General features: G+C 48.1%; 1 protein-coding gene across 1 annotated transcript in view; it reads left to right on the top strand.

The window, feature by feature from the left end:
• The first annotated feature begins 2,374 nt into the window (after window positions 1-2,374).
• CLINT1 (clathrin interactor 1) overlaps window positions 2,375-20,197 on the top strand; it is an 83,792-nt gene continuing 65,969 nt past the window's right edge. The window contains exon 1 of the mRNA XM_073355206.2: window positions 2,375-2,628. Coding sequence (XP_073211307.1) covers window positions 2,588-2,628 — 41 coding nt within the window. The 5' untranslated portion in view covers window positions 2,375-2,587. The remainder of the gene's footprint in view (window positions 2,629-20,197) is intronic.

Consider the following 20,197-nt stretch of genomic DNA (forward strand, 5'->3'; position numbering starts at 1 on the left):
ACAAGTCCTTTGGAAATTATATTATGATTCCCCTACCCAGCCACCTGTTCTTTTTGTCAGGGGAGAGAGTAAAGGCCAGTCAGACAAGCAGCCCCTGGGCTCAGGACAGTTGAGGGGTTGATGTTTAGTTGTTACCAATGGGAACAACTGACTAGAAAAGCCATAGCAAGTAGACAGAACCATGGCTCCCACCCAGTTCCACACAGGACATGTATAGTGCATCCCCTAAAGGTGCGTGACAGATGGCTTTCCCCACCCCGGTGCAATTAGAGAGCTCTGGGAAGTAGCCTGCCTTTCTCGTGCTTCCTGATATTGCCTCTAGGATGACGAAGCACTGCATCTTCTCCAATATACATGTCACAAACTAGTCTTAACTGTGTAGTGGTCCCTATTTCCGAATGCTGGTCAAGTATTCGGTGGACTATTTTGCACACATGTCTCAATACCTAAGCAATGCCTTGAGGGCAGGGATGCTATTAAATAATTTGTAAAGTGGAAGGCATAGTCATGGTGATGTATAAATCATAAACAAAAAAGAAATCACGATGACAGAATTTTATTCTTAACTCTGGATTCCTATTTTCTTTTAATCTAAGTAAAATAATCATTATTAAAGAAAATGTTTCTACCTAGTTCCACATGTATTCTGTAAGGAAAAAATGGCCAAAGGAGGTAATGTGATACCTCTTATTGGACCATTATATATATATATATAATGCATAAGCCTGGAGGCTAAAAACATATTTTAATCAGAAGTTATTCTTATATAATTGTTTTGTGGTTTAAATAGTTATCTGCATAGACCTGTGTCCTTGTCATTTCTTGCATGGCCCTAAAACCAGAAATTAATCTGTGCTGGTGTTTCAAGAGAATCTATTAAATACACATAAGTAGGATGAAAGGCAAAGGCCATGTTGTAACTAGAGCATGAGAGGGGGCGGCAGACTACCTGGTTACTCATCTGATGTATAACAATGGTTTGTGGTGTGACCGTAAGCAAACATTTTCAAAAGGGCCTACTAATTTGGAGTTCCTCAGTATATTTCAGTTCCTATCTTAATACACCTACAACTTGATTTTCAAAGATACTGAGCACCCGCAATGCCAAATGAAAGTTAATGAGTGGTAATAAACTGTTATAAACATTTTAAGTTTGACTGCTGTGGTAATTAATCAGAACTGTACACTAACCAATTGTCCCTACTGCAAACACTCAGACCATAATATTGAAGCAAAATATTTATTTTCTCATGACATTCCTCCAAAAATGCTCTCTTGCGTCAGTGTATTTCCTTGTTATTCAAAACTGTGTCTCCATTTTATTTTGTCCCCATTTATTCACTTCCAAATGTTGGTGGATATTCAGTAAAATAGGGTACTTTGTTTTCCTTCCTGCCCTTAAAACTTCTTGTGCAGTTAAACGAGCCATCAAATAGTGCAGGTAGACAGCCTATGGAACCTCATGATCTTGTCATCTCTACCCCAGCTTTACAATCACTTGTTACAACTTGACTTAAATTAGATTGCAAGCACTTTGGGGGCAGGGACAATGTTCATTTATGTGTGTTGAGCCCCCAGGATAATGGGGCTTGACTCTTGTCATCTTTACCCACCCTTCCAACTGTGTATATATATATATAAATTGTATAGCTGCTTTCCCCTCTAAACCAGGTTGTCGTTGTTGTTTACCTGCATGGTCTTCTTTGATTGAGGGTTTTTTTTTTTTTTTGAGCATCTCGCAAAGCCGCTCTTACATGATTTCCACGTATCCTTCACATTTTTCTGATTCAATTCTTCCTCCCAGCTGATTTGGCTCCTAAAAGTTTTTTGGCTTTGTGAAGCTTGCATTAAATAGTTATTGTCGGACACCCCTCCCTCCCCCAATTTCCCACAACTGTGAAAAATTAAATAGATTAAAAAAAAAAAGTTGAAAAATACTTCGATATTATCTGTGAGAATCGTTTTTTAAAACAAATGAAAAAACCGAACTGCGCCAAGGCTGACGAAAGAGGAGCGGGCGGCTGTCTCGCCCAGCGGGGAGGGAGGCGGGACACCCCAGCCTGAGGACTCCGGGGCACTGGGGAGAGAGGCTGTGCTCCGAGGAAGGGGTGCCCCGACGCTGCAGTCCGTCTGCAGACGTTCCATAAATCCCAACGGCAGCCCGTGGAAGGAAGCGATGCCCCCGAAGAAGACAGGCTACCCTTCCCAGACCACCTTGCGAGGAACTCCCACAGTCCTTCCGATTACCCCACGAGGACTACAACTCCCAGCAAGCTTAGCGGGGCAAAAGAGCAATCCCTCCCCCAGCATGCCTTGCGAGGGATAAGGCCGAGAGCGGCTACCGCCGCTCCCCGCCTGGGAGCGGACTACAAGTCCCAGCAGGCCTTGCGGGCATGCGGTAGCGGCTTCCGGAGGCTGGGCCGCGCCGCGCCGCGTCCGTGGGTGCCGTTGAGCTGTGGGGTGAGGAGGCGGCGAGCCGAGGCGGGTCTGGCCTGGCGGTGCCTCGGCGGCGGGGGCCCAGGGAGCGGCGAGCGGGGCTCCGGGCGGCGGAGCAGGGGACGTAGGCCGGGGAGCGCTCTGCGCCGCCATGCTCAATATGTGGAAAGTCCGGGAGCTGGTGGACAAGGCGTGAGTATTATGGGGTGTCGGGGTCTGGGCCTGCGGCCTCGCGCTTACTCCCCCCCCCCCTTCTTGCCCTCCGACGTGGCCGCTGCCCCGCCCCCTGTGGAGCTGGCGGGCGCCTCCCCCCCGTGCCAAGCTGTCTCCTCGTGCTGCCCTCACGGCCCCTTCAGCTGACTTCCCCGTTATGGTTTCTGACCCCATACCCTGTGACTACCCCTTCTACCTCCCTATCCCCCGTGTGCCCCGTCATGGCTGCTGCCCCCTCACAGCCTCGTCTGCCCCCGTCCCCCCACCCCCCCCGTGTGTCCCGTCATGGCTGCTGCCCCCTCACAGCCTCGTCTGCCCCCCCCCCCCCCGTGTGTGTCCCGTCATGGCTGCTGCCCCCTCACAGCCTCATCTGCCCCTGCCCCCCCACCCCCCCCCCGTGTGTCCCGTCATGGCTGCTGCCCCCTCACAGCCTCATCTGCCCCCCCCCCGTGTGTGTCCCGTCATGGCTGCTGCCCCCTCACAGCCTCGTCTGCCCCCGCCCCCCCCCCGTGTGTGTCCCGTCATGGCTGCTGCCCCCTCACAGCCTCGTCTGCCCCTGCCCCCCCCCGTGTGTGTCCCGTCATGGCTGCTGCCCCCTCACAGCCTCATCTGCCCCTGCCCCCCCACCCCCCCCCGTGTGTCCCGTCATGGCTGCTGCCCCCTCACAGCCTCATCTGCCCCCCCCCCGTGTGTGTCCCGTCATGGCTGCTGCCCCCTCACAGCCTCGTCTGCCCCTGCCCCCCCCCCGTGTGTCCCGTCATGGCTGCTGCCCCCTCACAGCCTCATCTGCCCCCCCCCCGTGTGTGTCCCGTCATGGCTGCTGCCCCCTCACAGCCTCATCTGCCCCTGCCCCCCCGTGTGTGTCCCGTCATGGCTGCTGCCCCCTCACAGCCTCATCTGCCCCTGCCCCCCCCCGTGTGTCCCGTCATGGCTGCTGCCCCCTCACAGCCTCATCTGCCCCCCCCCGTGTGTGTCCCGTCATGGCTGCTGCCCCCTCACAGCCTCGTCTGCCACCGCCCCCCCCGTGTGTGTCCCGTCATGGCTGCTGCCCCCTCACAGCCTCATCTGCCCCCGCCCCCCCCACCCCCCCGTGTGTCCCGTCATGGCTGCTGCCCCCTCACAGCCTCATCTGCCCCCCCCCGTGTGTGTCCCGTCATGGCTGCTGCCCCCTCACAGCCTCGTCTGCCCCCGCCCCCCCCCCCGTGTGTGTCCCGTCATGGCTGCTGCCCCCTCACAGCCTCGTCTGCCCCCGCCCCCCCCCGTGTGTGTCCCGTCATGGCTGCTGCCCCCTCACAGCCTCGTCTGCCCCTGCCCCCCACCCCCCCCGTGTGTCCCGTCATGGCTGCTGCCCCCTCACAGCCTCGTCTGCCCCTGCCCCCCCACCCCCCCCGTGTGTCCCGTCATGGCTGCTGCCCCCTCACAGCCTCGTCTGCCCCTGCCCCCCGCCCCCCCCCCGTGTGTGTCCCGTCATGGCTGCTGCCCCCCTCACAGCCTCGTCTGCCCCTGCCCCCCCACCCCCCCCCGTGTGTCCCGTCATGGCTGCTGCCCCCTCACAGCCTCGTCTGCCCCTGCCCCCCCACCCCCCCCCCCGTGTGTCCCGTCATGGCTGCTGCCCCCTCACAGCCTCATCTGCTCCGCCCCCCCCCGTGTGTGTCCCGTCATGGCTGCTGCCCCCTCACAGCCTCGTCTGCCCCCGCCCCCCCCCCCCGTGTGTGTCCCGTCATGGCTGCTGCCCCCTCACAGCCTCATCTGCCCCTGCCCCCCACCCCCCCCCCGTGTGTCCCGTCATGGCTGCTGCCCCCTCACAGCCTCGTCTGCCCCTGCCCCCCCACCCCCCCCCGTGTGTCCCGTCATGGCTGCTGCCCCCTCACAGCCTCGTCTGCCCCCGCCCCCCCCCGTGTGTGTCCCGTCATGGCTGCTGCCCCCTCACAGCCTCGTCTGCCCCCGCCCCCCCCCGTGTGTGTCCCGTCATGGCTGCTGCCCCCTCACAGCCTCGTCTGCGCCCGCCCCCCCCCGTGTGTGTCCCGTCATGGCTGCTGCCCCCTCACAGCCTCGTCTGCCCCTGCCCCCCGCCCCCCCCCCGTGTGTGCCCCGTCATGGCTGCTGCCCCCTCACAGCCTCGTCTGCCCCTGCCCCCCACCCCCCCCCCCGTGTGTCCCGTCATGGCTGCTGCCCCCTCACAGCCTCGTCTGCCCCCGTCCCCCCACCCCCCCCCCCCGTGTGTCCCGTCATGGCTGCTGCCCCCTCACAGCCTCGTCTGCCCCCGCCCCCCCCCCCCGTGTGTGTCCCGTCATGGCTGCTGCCCCCTCACAGCCTCGTCTGCCCCTGCCCCCCCCCCCCGTGTGTCCCGTCATGGCTGCTGCCCCCTCACAGCCTCGTCTGCCCCTGCCCCCCCACCCCCCCCCCGTGTGTCCCGTCATGGCTGCTGCCCCCTCACAGCCTCGTCTGCCCCCGTCCCCCCACCCCCCCCGTGTGTCCCGTCATGGCTGCTGCCCCCTCACAGCCTCGTCTGCCCCCGCCCCCCCCCGTGTGTGTCCCGTCATGGCTGCTGCCCCCTCACAGCCTCGTCTGCCCCTGCCCCCCACCCCCCCCCGTGTATCCCGTCATGGCTGCTGCCCCCTCACAGCCTCGTCTGCCCCCGCCCCCCCACCCCCCCGTGTGTGTCCCGTCATGGCTGCTGCCCCCTCACAGCCTCGTCTGCCCCCACCCCCCCGTGTGTGTCCCGTCATGGCTGCTGCCCCCTCACAGCCTCGTCTGCCCCTGCCCCCCGCCCCCCCCCGTGTGTGCCCCGTCATGGCTGCTGCCCCCTCACAGCCTCGTCTGCCCCCGTCCCCCCGCCCCCCCCCGTGTGTGTCCCGTCATGGCTGCTGCCCCCTCACAGCCTCGTCTGCCCCCGCCCCCCCCCGTGTGTGTCCCGTCATGGCTGCTGCCCCCTCACAGCCTCGTCTGCCCCTGCCCCCCACCCCCCCCCCGTGTATCCCGTCATGGCTGCTGCCCCCTCACAGCCTCGTCTGCCCCTGCCCCCCCACCCCCCCCCGTGTGTCCCGTCATGGCTGCTGCCCCCTCACAGCCTCATCTGCCCCCCCACCCTCCCCGTGTGTCCCGTCATGGCTGCTGCCCCCTCACAGCCTCATCTGCCCCCACCCCCCTGTGTGTGTCCCGTCATGGCTGCTGCCCCCTCACAGCCTCATCTGCCCCCGCCCCCCCCGTGTGTCCCGTCATGGCTGCTGCCCCCTCACAGCCTCATCTGCCCCGCCCCCCCCCCGTGTGTGTCCCGTCATGGCTGCTGCCCCCTCACAGCCTCATCTGCCCCCGCCCCCCCCCGTGTGTGTCCCGTCATGGCTGCTGCCCCCTCACAGCCTCGTCTGCCCCTGCCCCCCCCTCCGTGTGTGTCCCGTCATGGCTGCTGCCCCCTCACAGCCTCATCTGCCCCCACCCCCCCGTGTGTGTCCCGTCATGGCTGCTGCCCCCTCACAGCCTCATCTGCCCCTGCCCCCCCACCCCCCCGTGTGTGTCCCGTCATGGCTGCTGCCCCCTCACAGCCTCATCTGCCCCCGCCCCCCCCCCCCCCCCCCCGTGTGTGTCCCGTCATGGCTGCTGCCACCTCACAGCCTCATCTGCCCCTGCCCCCCCACCCCCCCCGTGTGTCCCGTCATGGCTGCTGCCCCCTCACAGCCTCATTTGCCCCCGCCCCACCCCCCCGTGTGTCCCGTCATGGCTGCTGCCCCCTCACAGCCTCATTTGCCCCCGCCCCACCCCCCCGTGTGTCCCGTCATGGCTGCTGCCCCCTCACAGCCTCATTTGCCTCCGCCCCCCCCCCCGTGTGTCCCGTCATGGCTGCTGCCCCCTCATCTGCCTCCGCCCCCCCGCCGTGTGTCCCGTCATGGCTGCTGCCCCCTCACAGCCTCATCTGCCCCCCCCCCCCCCCATGTGTGTCCCGTCATGGCTGCTGCTCCTCTCTCAGCCTTCCCTTCCACCCCATCCCATCATGGCTGATGCCCCTCTGACAACCTCAATGCCTCTCTCTCCTTTAGCTGATCTGTCTCCCTCCCTCCCATTATGAATGCTGATTTGCCCCCACATCATGGCTGCTGCCCCTCTTATCCACCTCTCTTCTAGATGATCTGCCCTGGCTAACTGCTAGTCTTCCCCGCTCCCAAGTTCACTGTCTTTGCAGCTGACCCTTGGTTATTTGGCCCCTGTCATGGGCTCCAGGCCTCTCAGGTGGGAGAGGAAGTGATACACTTAAAAATGACCTGTACTGGAAGAAATCCCCAGAATACTTGCAAAGGTTCATTTCCTCTTCTCTCAAGTTTTCTGCCACTCCCTCCCTCCCCCCCGAATTCACATACTGCACCTTATTGCTACTGTGGCTATAACTGACTCACAGCCTTTAGGCCAGAGCTGGAGTGGGTGGGGAAAAGGCAATCCAGGAAATAACACTCCTTTTGTGAGGACCTTAAAAAACCCCAGATAGTTTAGGGCAAGTCTACACTACAAAATGAAGCTGGTTTAAGTTACATCAACAGACAGCCACCACAGTAGTTAAATTGGTTTTGCACATCCACACTATGCTCCTTGTATCATGTCCTCACAAGGAGTGCTTGCAGTGATTTAACTGTCAGTATGGGGCATTGTGGGATGGCTTCTGAAAGGCAGCAACAGTCAATGTAAGCAATGCAGTGTCTACACTGATGCTGTGTCGACCTGATTACATCGACCTAAGTGCTACTTCTCTTCTGGAGGTGGAATTATTAAGTCAATGTAGTGGGCGAGTTACATTGGTGGGAGCTACATTTTCATGTAGATGCTTACAGAATTAGGTTGATGTAAGGTGCCTTAGGGCAACCTAATATGTAGACTCAGCTATTTGCATAGTTACGTACTGCACATGAGAAATTCTATCACTAGCCTGGCTGCCTTGGTTACTATCATCATGACCATCACCTTTGTCTCATTTTGAAGAATGTAGCAGGACATGAGTTATCACTTAGTGTGTTTCTCTGCCATTCCTTATTTGTTGTGGTGGAGAAAAGACTGAGAATTTCACCCAAAATTTGTCTGTATCAGAGAATGCAGTTTTTATTTAATGGTAAACTTTTTGCAACTTTGCATGAGCTATCAGCTTCAGTACAGGAGTAACTGGATGAAATGCTATAGCCTGCACTATTCAGGTGGTTAGACTACATGATCTAATAGTCACTTCTGACCTTAAAATTTAAGAATCTGTCTTTCAAAACATGACTCTATTTGTTTAATCTTCAGTTACTCTAGTTTGTCTGAACAGTTTTTAACCAGCCTGCTTTAGAAACAGCCAGCTGAAGAGGAACAGCGGTTTCTTATTGACACTGGTTAAGTATTCATTTTGCTTCCTGGTGCACCCTGACCCAGTACACAACTGAGTCTTTTCTAGGACAGGAAACAAAGTTGACATTTAAAATATGCAGAGTGTAAGACTTTTTCTCAGGAAGTTGTTTACCTTTTCTCTGCTGAGTCTCCTTTTTATGACAGCAATTGATTCTTGTCAATGGCGGACACTAGTTTTAATAGATAGAAAAAGTGGTATGTCAGGTTTTGTTGGCCTTCAGTTTCTAGTATTCCTGTGCTGATCTTGAATTCCAGATTTTAAAAAGACATTGTCAGGGATTAGTTTTTGTTGCATAGGTTTTGTTATAAACAAATATACATACACACTTATTTTACTTTCCTAAACATTAATATAGAAGGAAGCTGAGATATTCAGTGAAAGAGCTAGGAATAGAACTCAGTCTCCTTATTCATGTCTAATGCCATATCCACTGGCTTTGACCATTATAGTAGCTTCTCCACTCTGTTTATTATTAAAAATCAGTCATTCAAAAAATCCTCTATTTCTGCAGTGTCGAATTTTAACAAGAGTAACACTTTCTCCCTTTGAAGAGGGAGAATGGGATTTAAATAAGGAAGTGGCTTGAAATGTGTGCAAGTAACTTGAAAACACAGTTCTGAAAACTTTAATATGAAGTCTTTTGCTTATTTTATCTCCTAGACCTTGGTTCCACATAAAGCTGATTTTGGCCTTCTTACTATTGTAACTTACTGATCTGTTATATAAATTCATACAAAAAGTTTGTTAGAAATATCTTGATAACAAAAGAAGACTTCCATTCAATCATTTATTTCTATTCTTTGTTTGTGATCCACACCACAATGACCTATGTCCTTCACTTTGTCTTTTGCTGGCTTAGAGCTCTGTTTGATCAGTCATCTCAGATGTCAAATTGGAGAACCACTTCTAGACTTTCTAGGCTCTCGTTCTCTAAAAAAGACATTGTGGAGTCAGTAATCATTTGTTGTTAAGTTACTACTATTACTACTTATTTTTTTATTATTTTGTTATTAACATCTGCGTGTGCTAGATGAAATTCCAGAAGAGGTATAAAACACATTCCCTGCCCTGGAGAGTTTATAATCTGAAAATAGACTGGGCATGACAAGAGATGACAGAATAGTTCTTTAGATTATGAAAAGTGCAAATAAAGATCCAAGTTTATAATTAACATTTTTAAGGTATTTACTTTGTATGCTTCCCTCAGTTTAGATAGAAACTGAGTTGTCTAGTTTTACTTTTTGATTTACCTGCACTAGCATCACTTTGCAGTAGTACCTGGATGTCCAAAACGGGGTTAACTTCCCATTGTGTGAGGCACTGTTCATACATATAACAAAAATGTGGTCCTGTCCTCAAAGAGCTCCCATTCCAAGGCACTGATCCTGCAATATTTTAATGTGGGTAGACCCTTGTGCCCACACAGAACCCCATTCACTTGGCTCCATGTTGGTCCAGGGACCCATGCATAGCAAATTGCAGGTTGGGACCCAGGCAGTGGTGGTTGCAAACCAAACACTAAAGAGGAATATTTAAATCCCCCAAAAAAGAAGTTATCTTGATTACTTCAATTTCATGAAAGTATTTCTATTTTAACTGAAGTTTTGTGAGATTTTTGTTTAATAAAGTTGTGATTTTTTATTTTAACTACCTGATCGTATCCCTTTAAGTTTTGGGAAGACACTATTCCAGTTTCCACTGTGTGACCTGAGTATTTTTAGCTATCAATATAACCTTTTAATAGTCTTCACACTTTTTTCTTGTTAAATTTATAGGTTTACTGAGTAGTGGTAAATGAACAATAATTTCATGCCATGTCTTTACTGGCCGGTTGAAAATAGTTTGGGGCCTAAACCAAGTGGTTAATGTAGTTCTGTTGCTATATATGGAGGGGATTTTGCACCTTTAATTTTATCCCGGCTGTCTCTAATTACCACATTTTTCACAGAGATGTTCAGAAGTATTTTAAAACATAGGCTACTAAATATCACAGTCTGTACAAGTATTCCTCAAATGTGTCATATTAGTATGAGGAACTGCCTGTCTGCATAGCTTATTACTGCTTGCAGGCTTCTGACTTGAATTTTCTCATCTTTTTTGGAATAAATTGCTATTTTTGAGTCGTTGTTAACTTGTAAGTAAATTAACATTGGAAAAGATGAAACCTTTTGATTCTGTGAGCTTGTGTCATTTGGAAGTTAGTTTTATTTTTTAAAAAACTAATATTTGAAACAAAACAATAAACTCTTTGACTGCAGCCCTACTGCATTGAGCTGTCATCTTGTTCACTGTCCTACCACCAAACAGGGTTGATTCTGGTCTGCAGAGCTCTCTTCTTCCTGCCGAAGAAAAATCTAGGGTATTGCATGATGTGATCTTGGTGATTCAGGTGGCACCCTCCCCTCTGAGTCATTGCTGAACCAGTGCCCTGGCAGAATGTTATGAAGTGCTGTGCCGTCAGAAACTTAGGTTAAGGTCTACTTCAGTAGTGCTTTTCCAGTATAGCTGTGCTGTTATACTGGCCAATCCTAGTGTAGAGGCAGCTGATACCAGCAAATCTGTGCTTTTGTTGGTCTTGTTTATTTAAGCCCAGCCCCTACAACTAAAATCACCTATGCCATCAAAAGCACAATTTTGTTGGCATAATTGTCTACAGTAGGTTTTTTTGCCAGCGTAGCTATTTCAGTCAAGTCACACCTCATCACATGACAAGAGTTTGTAGTGGGAACCTGGCCTTAGTCTCTTGGGTGAAACATACATTTTAGGCCTTGATGTTAGCCAATTTTAACTATGGGGACTGAATATTTTGTAAATATTATGTATCTTGAAATTTCCTTTTTTCAGTTTTGTTGTGTGCAATGCTTCATATTCTATAAAAGGTTTTTCCAGAGAAGCTTGTAAAGGAAAGTTTAAAACAAGACACAGTCCAAAAAAAACCCCTGTCATTCAACTAACTGTAGCTCACGAAAGCTCATGCTCAAATAAATGTTTTAGTCTCTAAGGTGCCACAAGTCCTCCTTTTCTTTTTGCGGATACAGACTAACACAGCTGCTACTGTAAAACACAAACTAGAGGTCACCAAGTGAAATTAATAGGCAGCAGATTTAAAACAAACAGGAAGTATTTCTTCATGCAACGCAGAGTCAACCTGTGGAACTCTTTGCCAGAGGATGTTGTGAAACCAAGACTATAACAGAGTTCAAAAAAGAACTAGATAAATTCATGGAGGATAAATCCATCAATGGCCATTAGCCAGGATGGGCAGGGATGGTGTCCCTAGCCTCTGTTTGCGAGAAGCTGGGAATGGGCAACATGGGATGGATCACTTGATTCCCTGTTCTGTTCATTCCCTCTGGGGCACCTGGCATTGGCCACTGTCGGTAGACAGGATACTGGGCTAGATGGACCTTTGGTCTGACCCAGTATGGTTATGTTCTTAAGATCCCTTGGTGTACTTTTCAAAGGAATGGAAATGTTAGCTCTAGTATCCTTGCCAAATTCTAATTTAGGTAGTTGTACATATGTTTCGACTTCCCAAATCCCTCTTCTGCTTTCAGTTGGATACAGTATTCTTAATTTACTGTCCTGAATGAACTGTTTGCATATTGTTGCTTTGCCCTGTTTAAACAACAAATGTGTTCTTCCCCTGAAGTGGCTGCATTTAAAGTAGTTTGGATACGATTCCTATGTGTTTGTGTTTCTATAGTTTGCAAAACAGTTTGGGATCCTGTGGGGGGAATAAAAGCTGATGCATAAATATAACATGTCATTGTAACTTTGTGTGTTGTCTAAGAAGCTCCCATCACAGGCTTTTAGAGCACATTGATAACTTGTTCCCTCCATCCTACTTAACCTTGGACCTACTGTGACAAGCAACAATCAGATCTAAATCTGTTGACTTTATAGCCAGGGGTTTCACTTTCTGCAGCATTTCATTATTTTACTGCTCTGAGCTTCTGTTATCTCCTGAATGCCCATGGCTTTTGGAGTGAGAAATGAATTGATAATAGTACAAAATGTTAGACAATCTGATTTTATCAATTTAAAAATTAACATTCTCCTATAAGGAGAAAGTAATCGTGAAATAAGAGGTTTGGAAGATCTAAAACCAGGAATGGCCTAGACAAAGTAGGTGTCACACTGAAAAATATGAATGTAATGAGCACAGGATGATCCAAATGTTTTCAGACTGTTTTCATTTGGATTACAGTTTAGATGTATGAGTTAGTGGTACAGAGGATTGGTAGCTAGAAGATTGGTCACTACTCTGCTCATGTTTTGGAGATACTTGGATATAGGGGTTAATTAAAAGGGTGAGGGAGATCTTGAATTCTAAATTCCCTGCCCTTATATAGTTCCCCCCCCCCCCCCCCCCGTAGATGGGTTCTGATCCCATAGTTACATAATCAGTCTTGGAGGACATCATAGAATTGCTTTGGAGCTTTGATAGTTGAAACTTGACCATACCCCTCCCCAGGGTGAAAGTGTCACCTACACAACACTTCAACATGCCTCCTCGCTGTTGGCTATAGAGGTAAATGCATATATATAGCTCTACTCTCACGTGACAGTGTATAGTTCCATATCACTGTAGGCCCTACTTCAAGTGGGATATTTATGGAAACATATTTCTCTATTACTGTCCTGCCAAATATATGCATTTAGGTAACTTCTGTGTTTTGATATGCAGAGCAAGTGTGTATGTCCCTGTTTAGAATGGGTAGTAACGTCTGCACTAGTATTAAGTGCTCAGCTCTGTAGAGTGAGACAATGGTAATGAACGCTAGTACTCTGGAGTTCCTGGCACCTAGTCGCATGTGCTTGTATATCTGCCCGTGTTAAGTCTGCACCATGTTTAGTGATTAAATAGTATTGCTTATCAGTAGTTTACCCTACAGTTATATGGCTTATATTTCACTTTCAACTCCCTGTTGCTTATATTTTTTTGCTGATGTGTGACCAAGATGTAAGTAGGGCCTTACCATTACCCCACTGTGTGATTTAAGTCACCTCATTTAACTACTTTCAGCAGGTTTTTCCTTATGCCTGTAATTGTTGAGCTTGTTAACAGGCAGTTTTCTTTTTGGTTTATGGATTTGTCCACCCAGAGTATTCAGCCCTTCCATGACTGAGTTATTGCTCATTGGCTTAGTAATAGCAGGTATTATGGTAAATGGTCTGTCACATGATATATCCAACTGAAGGGTAAATAACTGTCTAATACTTATCTACAGCTGTCTGACCTTCCTGTAAACTCCCCTCTAGCTCCAGGGTCATTTCATTTTACCTTATATTTAAGATTTATTTTGTTCTGCATAAGTATGATCTCTAGAGCAAGGAGCATATTGATCACTGTATGTAAGGGATAGTTAACCCTCACTGCATGAGTTATCCTCCCATTGCTGCTTTATGAAACCTCCTGGTGATAACTGCTTTAACAGTGAGCGTTTTGTATCCTTATTACAAGCAAGGTGATTGTTACTGTCTCCATCCTTAAATGTACTTTTCTTCTCTGCTCTTCAGTCCTTCTGAGAGAGAGAAGGAATGTAGTGTTGGGATTGAGAAGAAAGATCATTCTGAAGCTATATGATACATACAAGCACAGAGTGTAACTGTGTTTGCTGAGCACGGCTGTCACAGGCAGCATCTTTCCCAGAGCCTTTGTTTCTTGTAGGGCTGAATGAACAGCTTAATAACAAAGAGAACAGTTCCAGCTTAATTTCAAGTAGTCACTCTACCTACTCGTCTACCTTTCTAAATGAATCCCTCTAGTTACTAGTGCATGTCATTTAATATTGTACTATAAATTACTCATTTTTGAAAGAACACACATTCTGCACCTCTGTGCCCATGCGCTGTTTTTGTGGCAAAGCTTTTTTTCTCTATCCAAAATGTACCAGTAAATTATCGCCCAGAAAATAAGAGGTAGATGAAAGAAAGTGAAGCAATATTTTTAATGCAAGATAAGTGGGTGTAGTCATATACACACAAATATATACATGTATTATACAAAATAGGTTTGAGTGCAGAACACTTGGTTTACATGAATACCCAAAAAACTGAGTAAATCGTGGTAATCATTAAAACATTAATTATTTTTTCCCCTCTACAATGAAGCTGTATTTCACCCTTTTGGTGTGGTTCTGTGTTGCTAAATTACTCTGATTCCTCAGTTTCCAGGGATCAGTGAAATCTTTCCTCTGCCAACTTGGAAAGGAAATAAAACCATATGCTTCTGGGCAAAGGCCTACAACCTCTGCTGGGGTAAGGAAGAATCATGTCTGCTGGCAAGTTATTCCATAATTGCCTATTACAGGGTTTCTTAAACCTTCTATTTGAAGCCTCTGCCTGTCATATGGGGTATTGGACTTGGATGGACCGCAATTGGATCCAGTATGGCAATTTCTATGGTTTAAGATCTTGAAATACCTGACCTTCAATATTAATGAAATCTTATGGTTCATGCAGACAAGTGAAGGTAGCTCTAATTGCCTGGTATTTATAAGGATGGTTAGGATGGCTTGAAGAAATTACTTTCCAAAATGTGCCCCTTTGTCCCTTAACATACTACCTTGTGTGCATTCGTAGGCATTGTACCACTGATGATTTGTAACCTCTTGTACTAAGACCTGCCATACGTAATTGCATTTAATGGGTAACGGCATTCTGTGGTGTTAGAATGTTCAGCCAGTGGAGTGATCTAATTGGGCACATAATTTTAAATTTAAAAAGGCAGTTGTGATCAGGAAGACTTTAGGAAGCTTGTGTGTCATAACTCATCCACTCAAGCTTTATTCCTGTGATGGCTTGATCTTAGAGCTCCTTAATTATTATTTATTTGTATTTCTATCGTTCCTCAGAGCCTAGTTATAGAACAGGACCCAATTTGGTTGAAACTCTTACCCTTGTATGGAGTGTAAAAATACAACACTTAGAACCAATAGAAGCACTGTATGTACTGTATGCTAATCTTAGTTCGAGTGCCTGATCTAAGCATCTTTAGAGTGCTCTTCAGACATGAGCTAACTTTGACATCGCTCAAGTAGCTAAGCCTTGCTTTCATTTTATGGCAAAGGGAAGTCAGGCGGAGGTGAAGTGCCTTGCCCAGCACTACACAGTGTGAGAGCAGTAGAACCAGGATTAAAACTCAGATGTGCTTTGCTCCCAGTGCTGTGCTATTTCCTCCAGATATGCTGCCTACCACAGTGCGTTATAAATAGTGTGTTGTACACATGCTTTCTTCCCAAAAGCCTAATTTCTTTCCATTGTATACATTTCTAATCAGGATTGCTCCTTTCCAAGTAATCTATACATAAACATCGCAGCTGTAACTAAATCATTTGAATTCCAAAGGAAGAATCCTGCACTCAGATGCTGTGTATGCACCCTCTAATTTCAGCTTCTAACTAAACTATGCAGCACCTGCTTTTTGTCTTTATTTTTTTTCCCATGTGTGACAGCATAGACTGCCATGATCTGTTTCAGTGGAAACCTTAAAGTGAGGATCCATTGGTGCCTGGCTTTCTCTTCCCCTTGGGTGAACAGTGAGCACATTTACAGAGTTTAGAGGTAGAGCTGGCTGATGGCCATTTCTCTTCCTCATTTTCTGGAAGCAACATAATAATGAGGCAGATGCAAAAAATTATGAATCCCTCTGAATTGCTCCTAACTGGAATAGCTTTGCTTCGTTGTAAGATTGGCTTTATGGCAACGTTAGGAAAGAGAAGAGATCCTCTTGGCCTCTGAGGTGAGTAAATTGTGTGTACCCTGATAGGTGAGTGGGATATCGGATTTAGTGATGGATCCATGTCAGAACTCAGTAATAAAAACAAGAGATTTCCTTGATAGTAGGGAATGGTGCTTTCCCACCCCCACAAATCGGGAGTGTGAGCCTGCTTTTGTTTTCTCAGTCAGTCTTTAAATAAAAAGAATACTTGAATGGCTGAAAGACCATTAAGAGAGGAGTGCTCAGCTGTAAATTAGTGGTGACTGAAAGCATAATGATAGTGCTGTCCCTTTTCCATGCCAAAAAATATCAATGTGCATTTCTGTTTTCACGTGCCACTTTAAAACGCAGCCTTTGTATGCTTGAGATTTAAATCTTTCTACTTACTTTAATTAGTTTTGATTGTTCTCCTGTTTCAAAATTGGAAAATGGTTTACAAAATAGAAAAACAGAATAAAAATACTTGATTAGCTCTAACTTCCAGTGTGTAAAGTGACAATTTGAAAATAGAGATGTTTTCGAGAGAGAGAGAGCTTCTACTTTTTTCTGAGCAACCGTGTTAAAGGCATCTGATCAATCACTTTTACTAAAAAACAAACAACCCCTTTCCTCCAAAACCTCATAACTTGTTGAACAAAGTAATATAAAATCCAGTTACCAATAATGAAGACATAAATAGCAGATCACCATTTTTCCCTCGATGCACATACATAACTCTAATTGTTCGTGACAGTTATGTACATGTATCAGTGGGAGAAAAGAACCTGCACTTCAACTATGGACTGCTAGAGAAACCAGTAGTATATAGCGAGCGTCTTGAACTCAAACTACTTTTTCGAGTAGTGTCCCTATGGGTGCTCTACTTCAGGTGCACATTGCACCTCTTGAGCCCTTGATTGGAGAGTTCGAGCTAGCAGCGTCCATATGATGACCTTCACATGTGCCCTGTACTTCCTCATGGCAGACCCTGAGGCTATATAGAGGTGTGTGACAAAGCTGCCCTCAGTTTCTTCTCTACCGCGTTGGTCTGAGAGGGAACCCTACCACACCCACCTAGAGCATACTCGGCCTTCTGTTTTTTCTTGCAGTTAGGTAGTTGTAAGGAAGGGCTCGTCTTCACTACTGTGAAGATCGATGCTGCTGCAGTTGATGTAGGTGGTGTCAATTTAGGTGGTGTCAATTTAGTTGGTCTAGTGAAGACTCGCTCAATCAACAGCAGAGTGCTCTCCGGTCGACTCCAGTACTCCAGCTCCCTGAGAAGAGTAAGGTAAGTCGACCAGTGAGCGTCTCCCGTCAATGCAGTGCAGCAAATATACTGGGGTAAGTTATTGATGTAGCTGGAGTAGCATAACTTAGGTTGACTTACCCTGGTAATGAAGACAAGTCCTTAGTGTTCAGTATAGTGGGTTTTTTGTTTTTTAGGATTTCCCCCCCTCTAATCCCTCCAAGAGAATTGTCTTCTCCTGGCAGGACATGCCTGGCTTGCCAGAGTTCAAACACTGCCTCTCTTCTCGGGAGGCTCTATGGGTAAGCAACAGGTACGCCAAGTGTGTCCATTGCCTGGGGGATTCCCATGTCTCCCAGAAGTAATTCTGTTTGGCTCTTATGTCCAGAGCAAGGAAGAACAGTGAGATAAAGCTCAAACTGCTAGCCATGGAATACACCTTTCAAGCCATGGAATACACCCCAAGCCAGGTCAGGAGCCTGCCGCCCCTCTCCCCCCCATACATCTGTCCCCGGATAGATCCAGTGCCCCATCAATCTCAGGGCATGGTTCCTCTGAGAAAGGAAAGTCTATGAAACCCACTGGGAAGACTCCCAGAAAGAGGACTGTGGACTCTCACTCTAAGGAGCCTGCTCCAAAAAAGACCACATCACTGGTAAGATCCTCTGTCTCTGAAGGTAGCATTGAGTCTGAGGACTCTTCCTCTAGTACAGCAGGCCTGTGGAGCCCTGCAGCTCCAAGGAGAGGATGCATGGCTCCAATAGGGCACCAATGCTCTCCACCAGTAAGGAGAACAAACACAGAGAACCGTTGAGTTCGGCCTGAAGCATCAGCCATTGGTGCTGACACACGCCTCAATCCAGCCATCAATATTGATGCAGGCAGCTCAGCTGCGAGTTCCTGTGCAAGTGGTACCATCGGTACTGAGCAAGCAATGGCATCTAATATCTACAATGCCTGTACTATGCCCATCGTCCTCAATGCTGTTGGGAATTCCTATACTTGAGGTACCTCTCAGTGTTGGAAGAACCAGAGTCCTGTTGACAGGTACTGAATGTCTCTCGTTACAGAGGCCTCTGTCACTGAGCAGCCATCGCATGGCCCAGGGTTCTCCTCCATCCTCAATTGCTTCCTGACCTCCCCCATTGGAAGATGTGTAAGAAGATGATTCCCAGTAGGTCTCCTTGGTTCCAGGGAGGGTTCTCCTATGTAACGCTTTAGGAATTTGCTTTTAGCCAGCCACAGGGAGGAGCTTGCAGGTGACCAAGGATGGTAGAACCAGCTTTGCATGCAGCTCCGCATCTTTGCAGACCCATAATGGCTGTATTGGGACCTGTGGGCTACCTGTCGGCACCAATTTAAGAGACATGTGTCATCCCCCAGGGAGACCAAGGTTTCACATCCTCCTCCCCACCCATCCCCCCACAACAGGTGGAAACTTTCAAAGAACAGGAAGCTAGGGCAGAAGAAGTTGTCACCCTTGACACTCCTATTTCATCATCACCGGATGAGACTGTTATGCCTCCACCACCTTCCATGGCTGATGACTTCAGGCAGTTTCAGGACCTCATTAGAAGGGTAGCAGATACTCTGCAGATCCTGCTGGAGGAGGTCAAGGATCTTCAAAACAAGCAGCTGGATACCTTGCAGTTGGCAACACCCTCCAGAGTGAATCTACCTGTTAATGAGGCACTCCTAGACCTGACTAAGATGGTATGGCAAATGCCTGCCATTATTCCGCAATGTGCATACTAATGTGTTCAGCTCTCTCATTGGTCTACCTCTATCTTTCTTGCAGCATGTCTCTCATCTTACTGACATCGCAGTCGTCTGTATTCACAGGAAACCGATAAAGGTAGACGGAGGAGATGTATATTTTGAGTTGTGTGAGGGCTTTAACTTCCCAGCTCGACTTGGAATAAATGGATATTGTTTAGCTAAAGTCCTTCACACTTGAGAATGTGCTCCTTAGACAGAGATGGTAGTGCATCTGGGATTACAAAGGTCACTCACATAAAGAAGTCCAACAGTTTCTTTAAAGACTAATTTTATTTCTCCCTGTTCATACCCTGTTTCTGAAGAGTAGAGCCAAACTATTGAGTATCTTTTTAGAGAGAATGTCAGTTTGGAATTTTGCCTCAGTGTCCTCAGTTGGGACCGTACTAAGCTTAAAGAAAGCAATCCAAATAACTAGGTTTCAATTAATCTAGTTTCAACTGATTAAGTAACATATTTTGATATTTCCCAGACTGGGTAATCACTTTGGGTATGACTGTGCTGCAACTGGGAGGTGTGATTCCCAGTCCAGATACTCTCATTAGCTCAGCTTGAGCTAACATGCAAAAAATCACCTTGTGGATGTTGCACCATAGGCTAGCCACCTGAACTCAGACCAAGGGGTTGGGGAAGCTTGGACTCAGGTGGCTAGCCCAAACGGCCATCAGTGTCAGCTAGGAATCGCTTCCCAGTGTAGACATAACCTTTGAGATCTGTAAGTACAATGGAGACTTTCATGACTGAATAATTCCATCAATAGGCCTAAGTGAAGCCAGTGTAAAAACACATACTAAGGGCATGGCTACACTGGAAACTTCAAAGCACTCCCATGGGAACGCTCCTGGTACTCCACCTCCACAAGGGGATTAGCTCTGAGCGCTGGGAGCATGGCTCCCAGCGCTCGGGCTTGTCTATACTAGCAGCTCAGACTTGCTGCACTCGGGGGTGATTTTTCACACTCCTGAGCCAGCAAGTTAGAGCGCTATAAAATGTAAGTATAGACAAGCCCTAAGAGTTTTAAGGAATTTTGCAACCTCAAAAGGGACTCCCCTACTCTGTCCCCGAAGGGCAAGGATTATAAAGATGGGGTAGTGCAGAAATATTTAATGTCTAGGTTGTGACGAGGTGGTTTTTGGTCTCTAGAAGAGTTGCTCTTAGTAATGTTTTAGGACAGTTGTGCATGTCACAATGATTACAACTTTAGACTTGGCCATACTTTCTTAGGGCTGCATCCTCCTTATCACACATCACTGCTTCAGACTTCTGACTTTGTTTACCCAATGTTTGTTGCATTCTCATCCCAGCCACTCTTTTGGGTTGAACACGCCATTATTTCTGGTTTATCTTGGGCACTTCTGCTAATTTGTGAAAACAGCAGCAAACTGAAGTAGATGATCACACATTTGGCGACTAAAATTTGATTTAGCAGCTGTGCAGATAGCCACATATGAGA

Source organism: Lepidochelys kempii, chromosome 8 (genome assembly GCF_965140285.1).
Source record: "Lepidochelys kempii isolate rLepKem1 chromosome 8, rLepKem1.hap1, whole genome shotgun sequence".
In the NCBI taxonomy this organism is placed as follows: Eukaryota; Metazoa; Chordata; order Testudines; family Cheloniidae; genus Lepidochelys; species Lepidochelys kempii.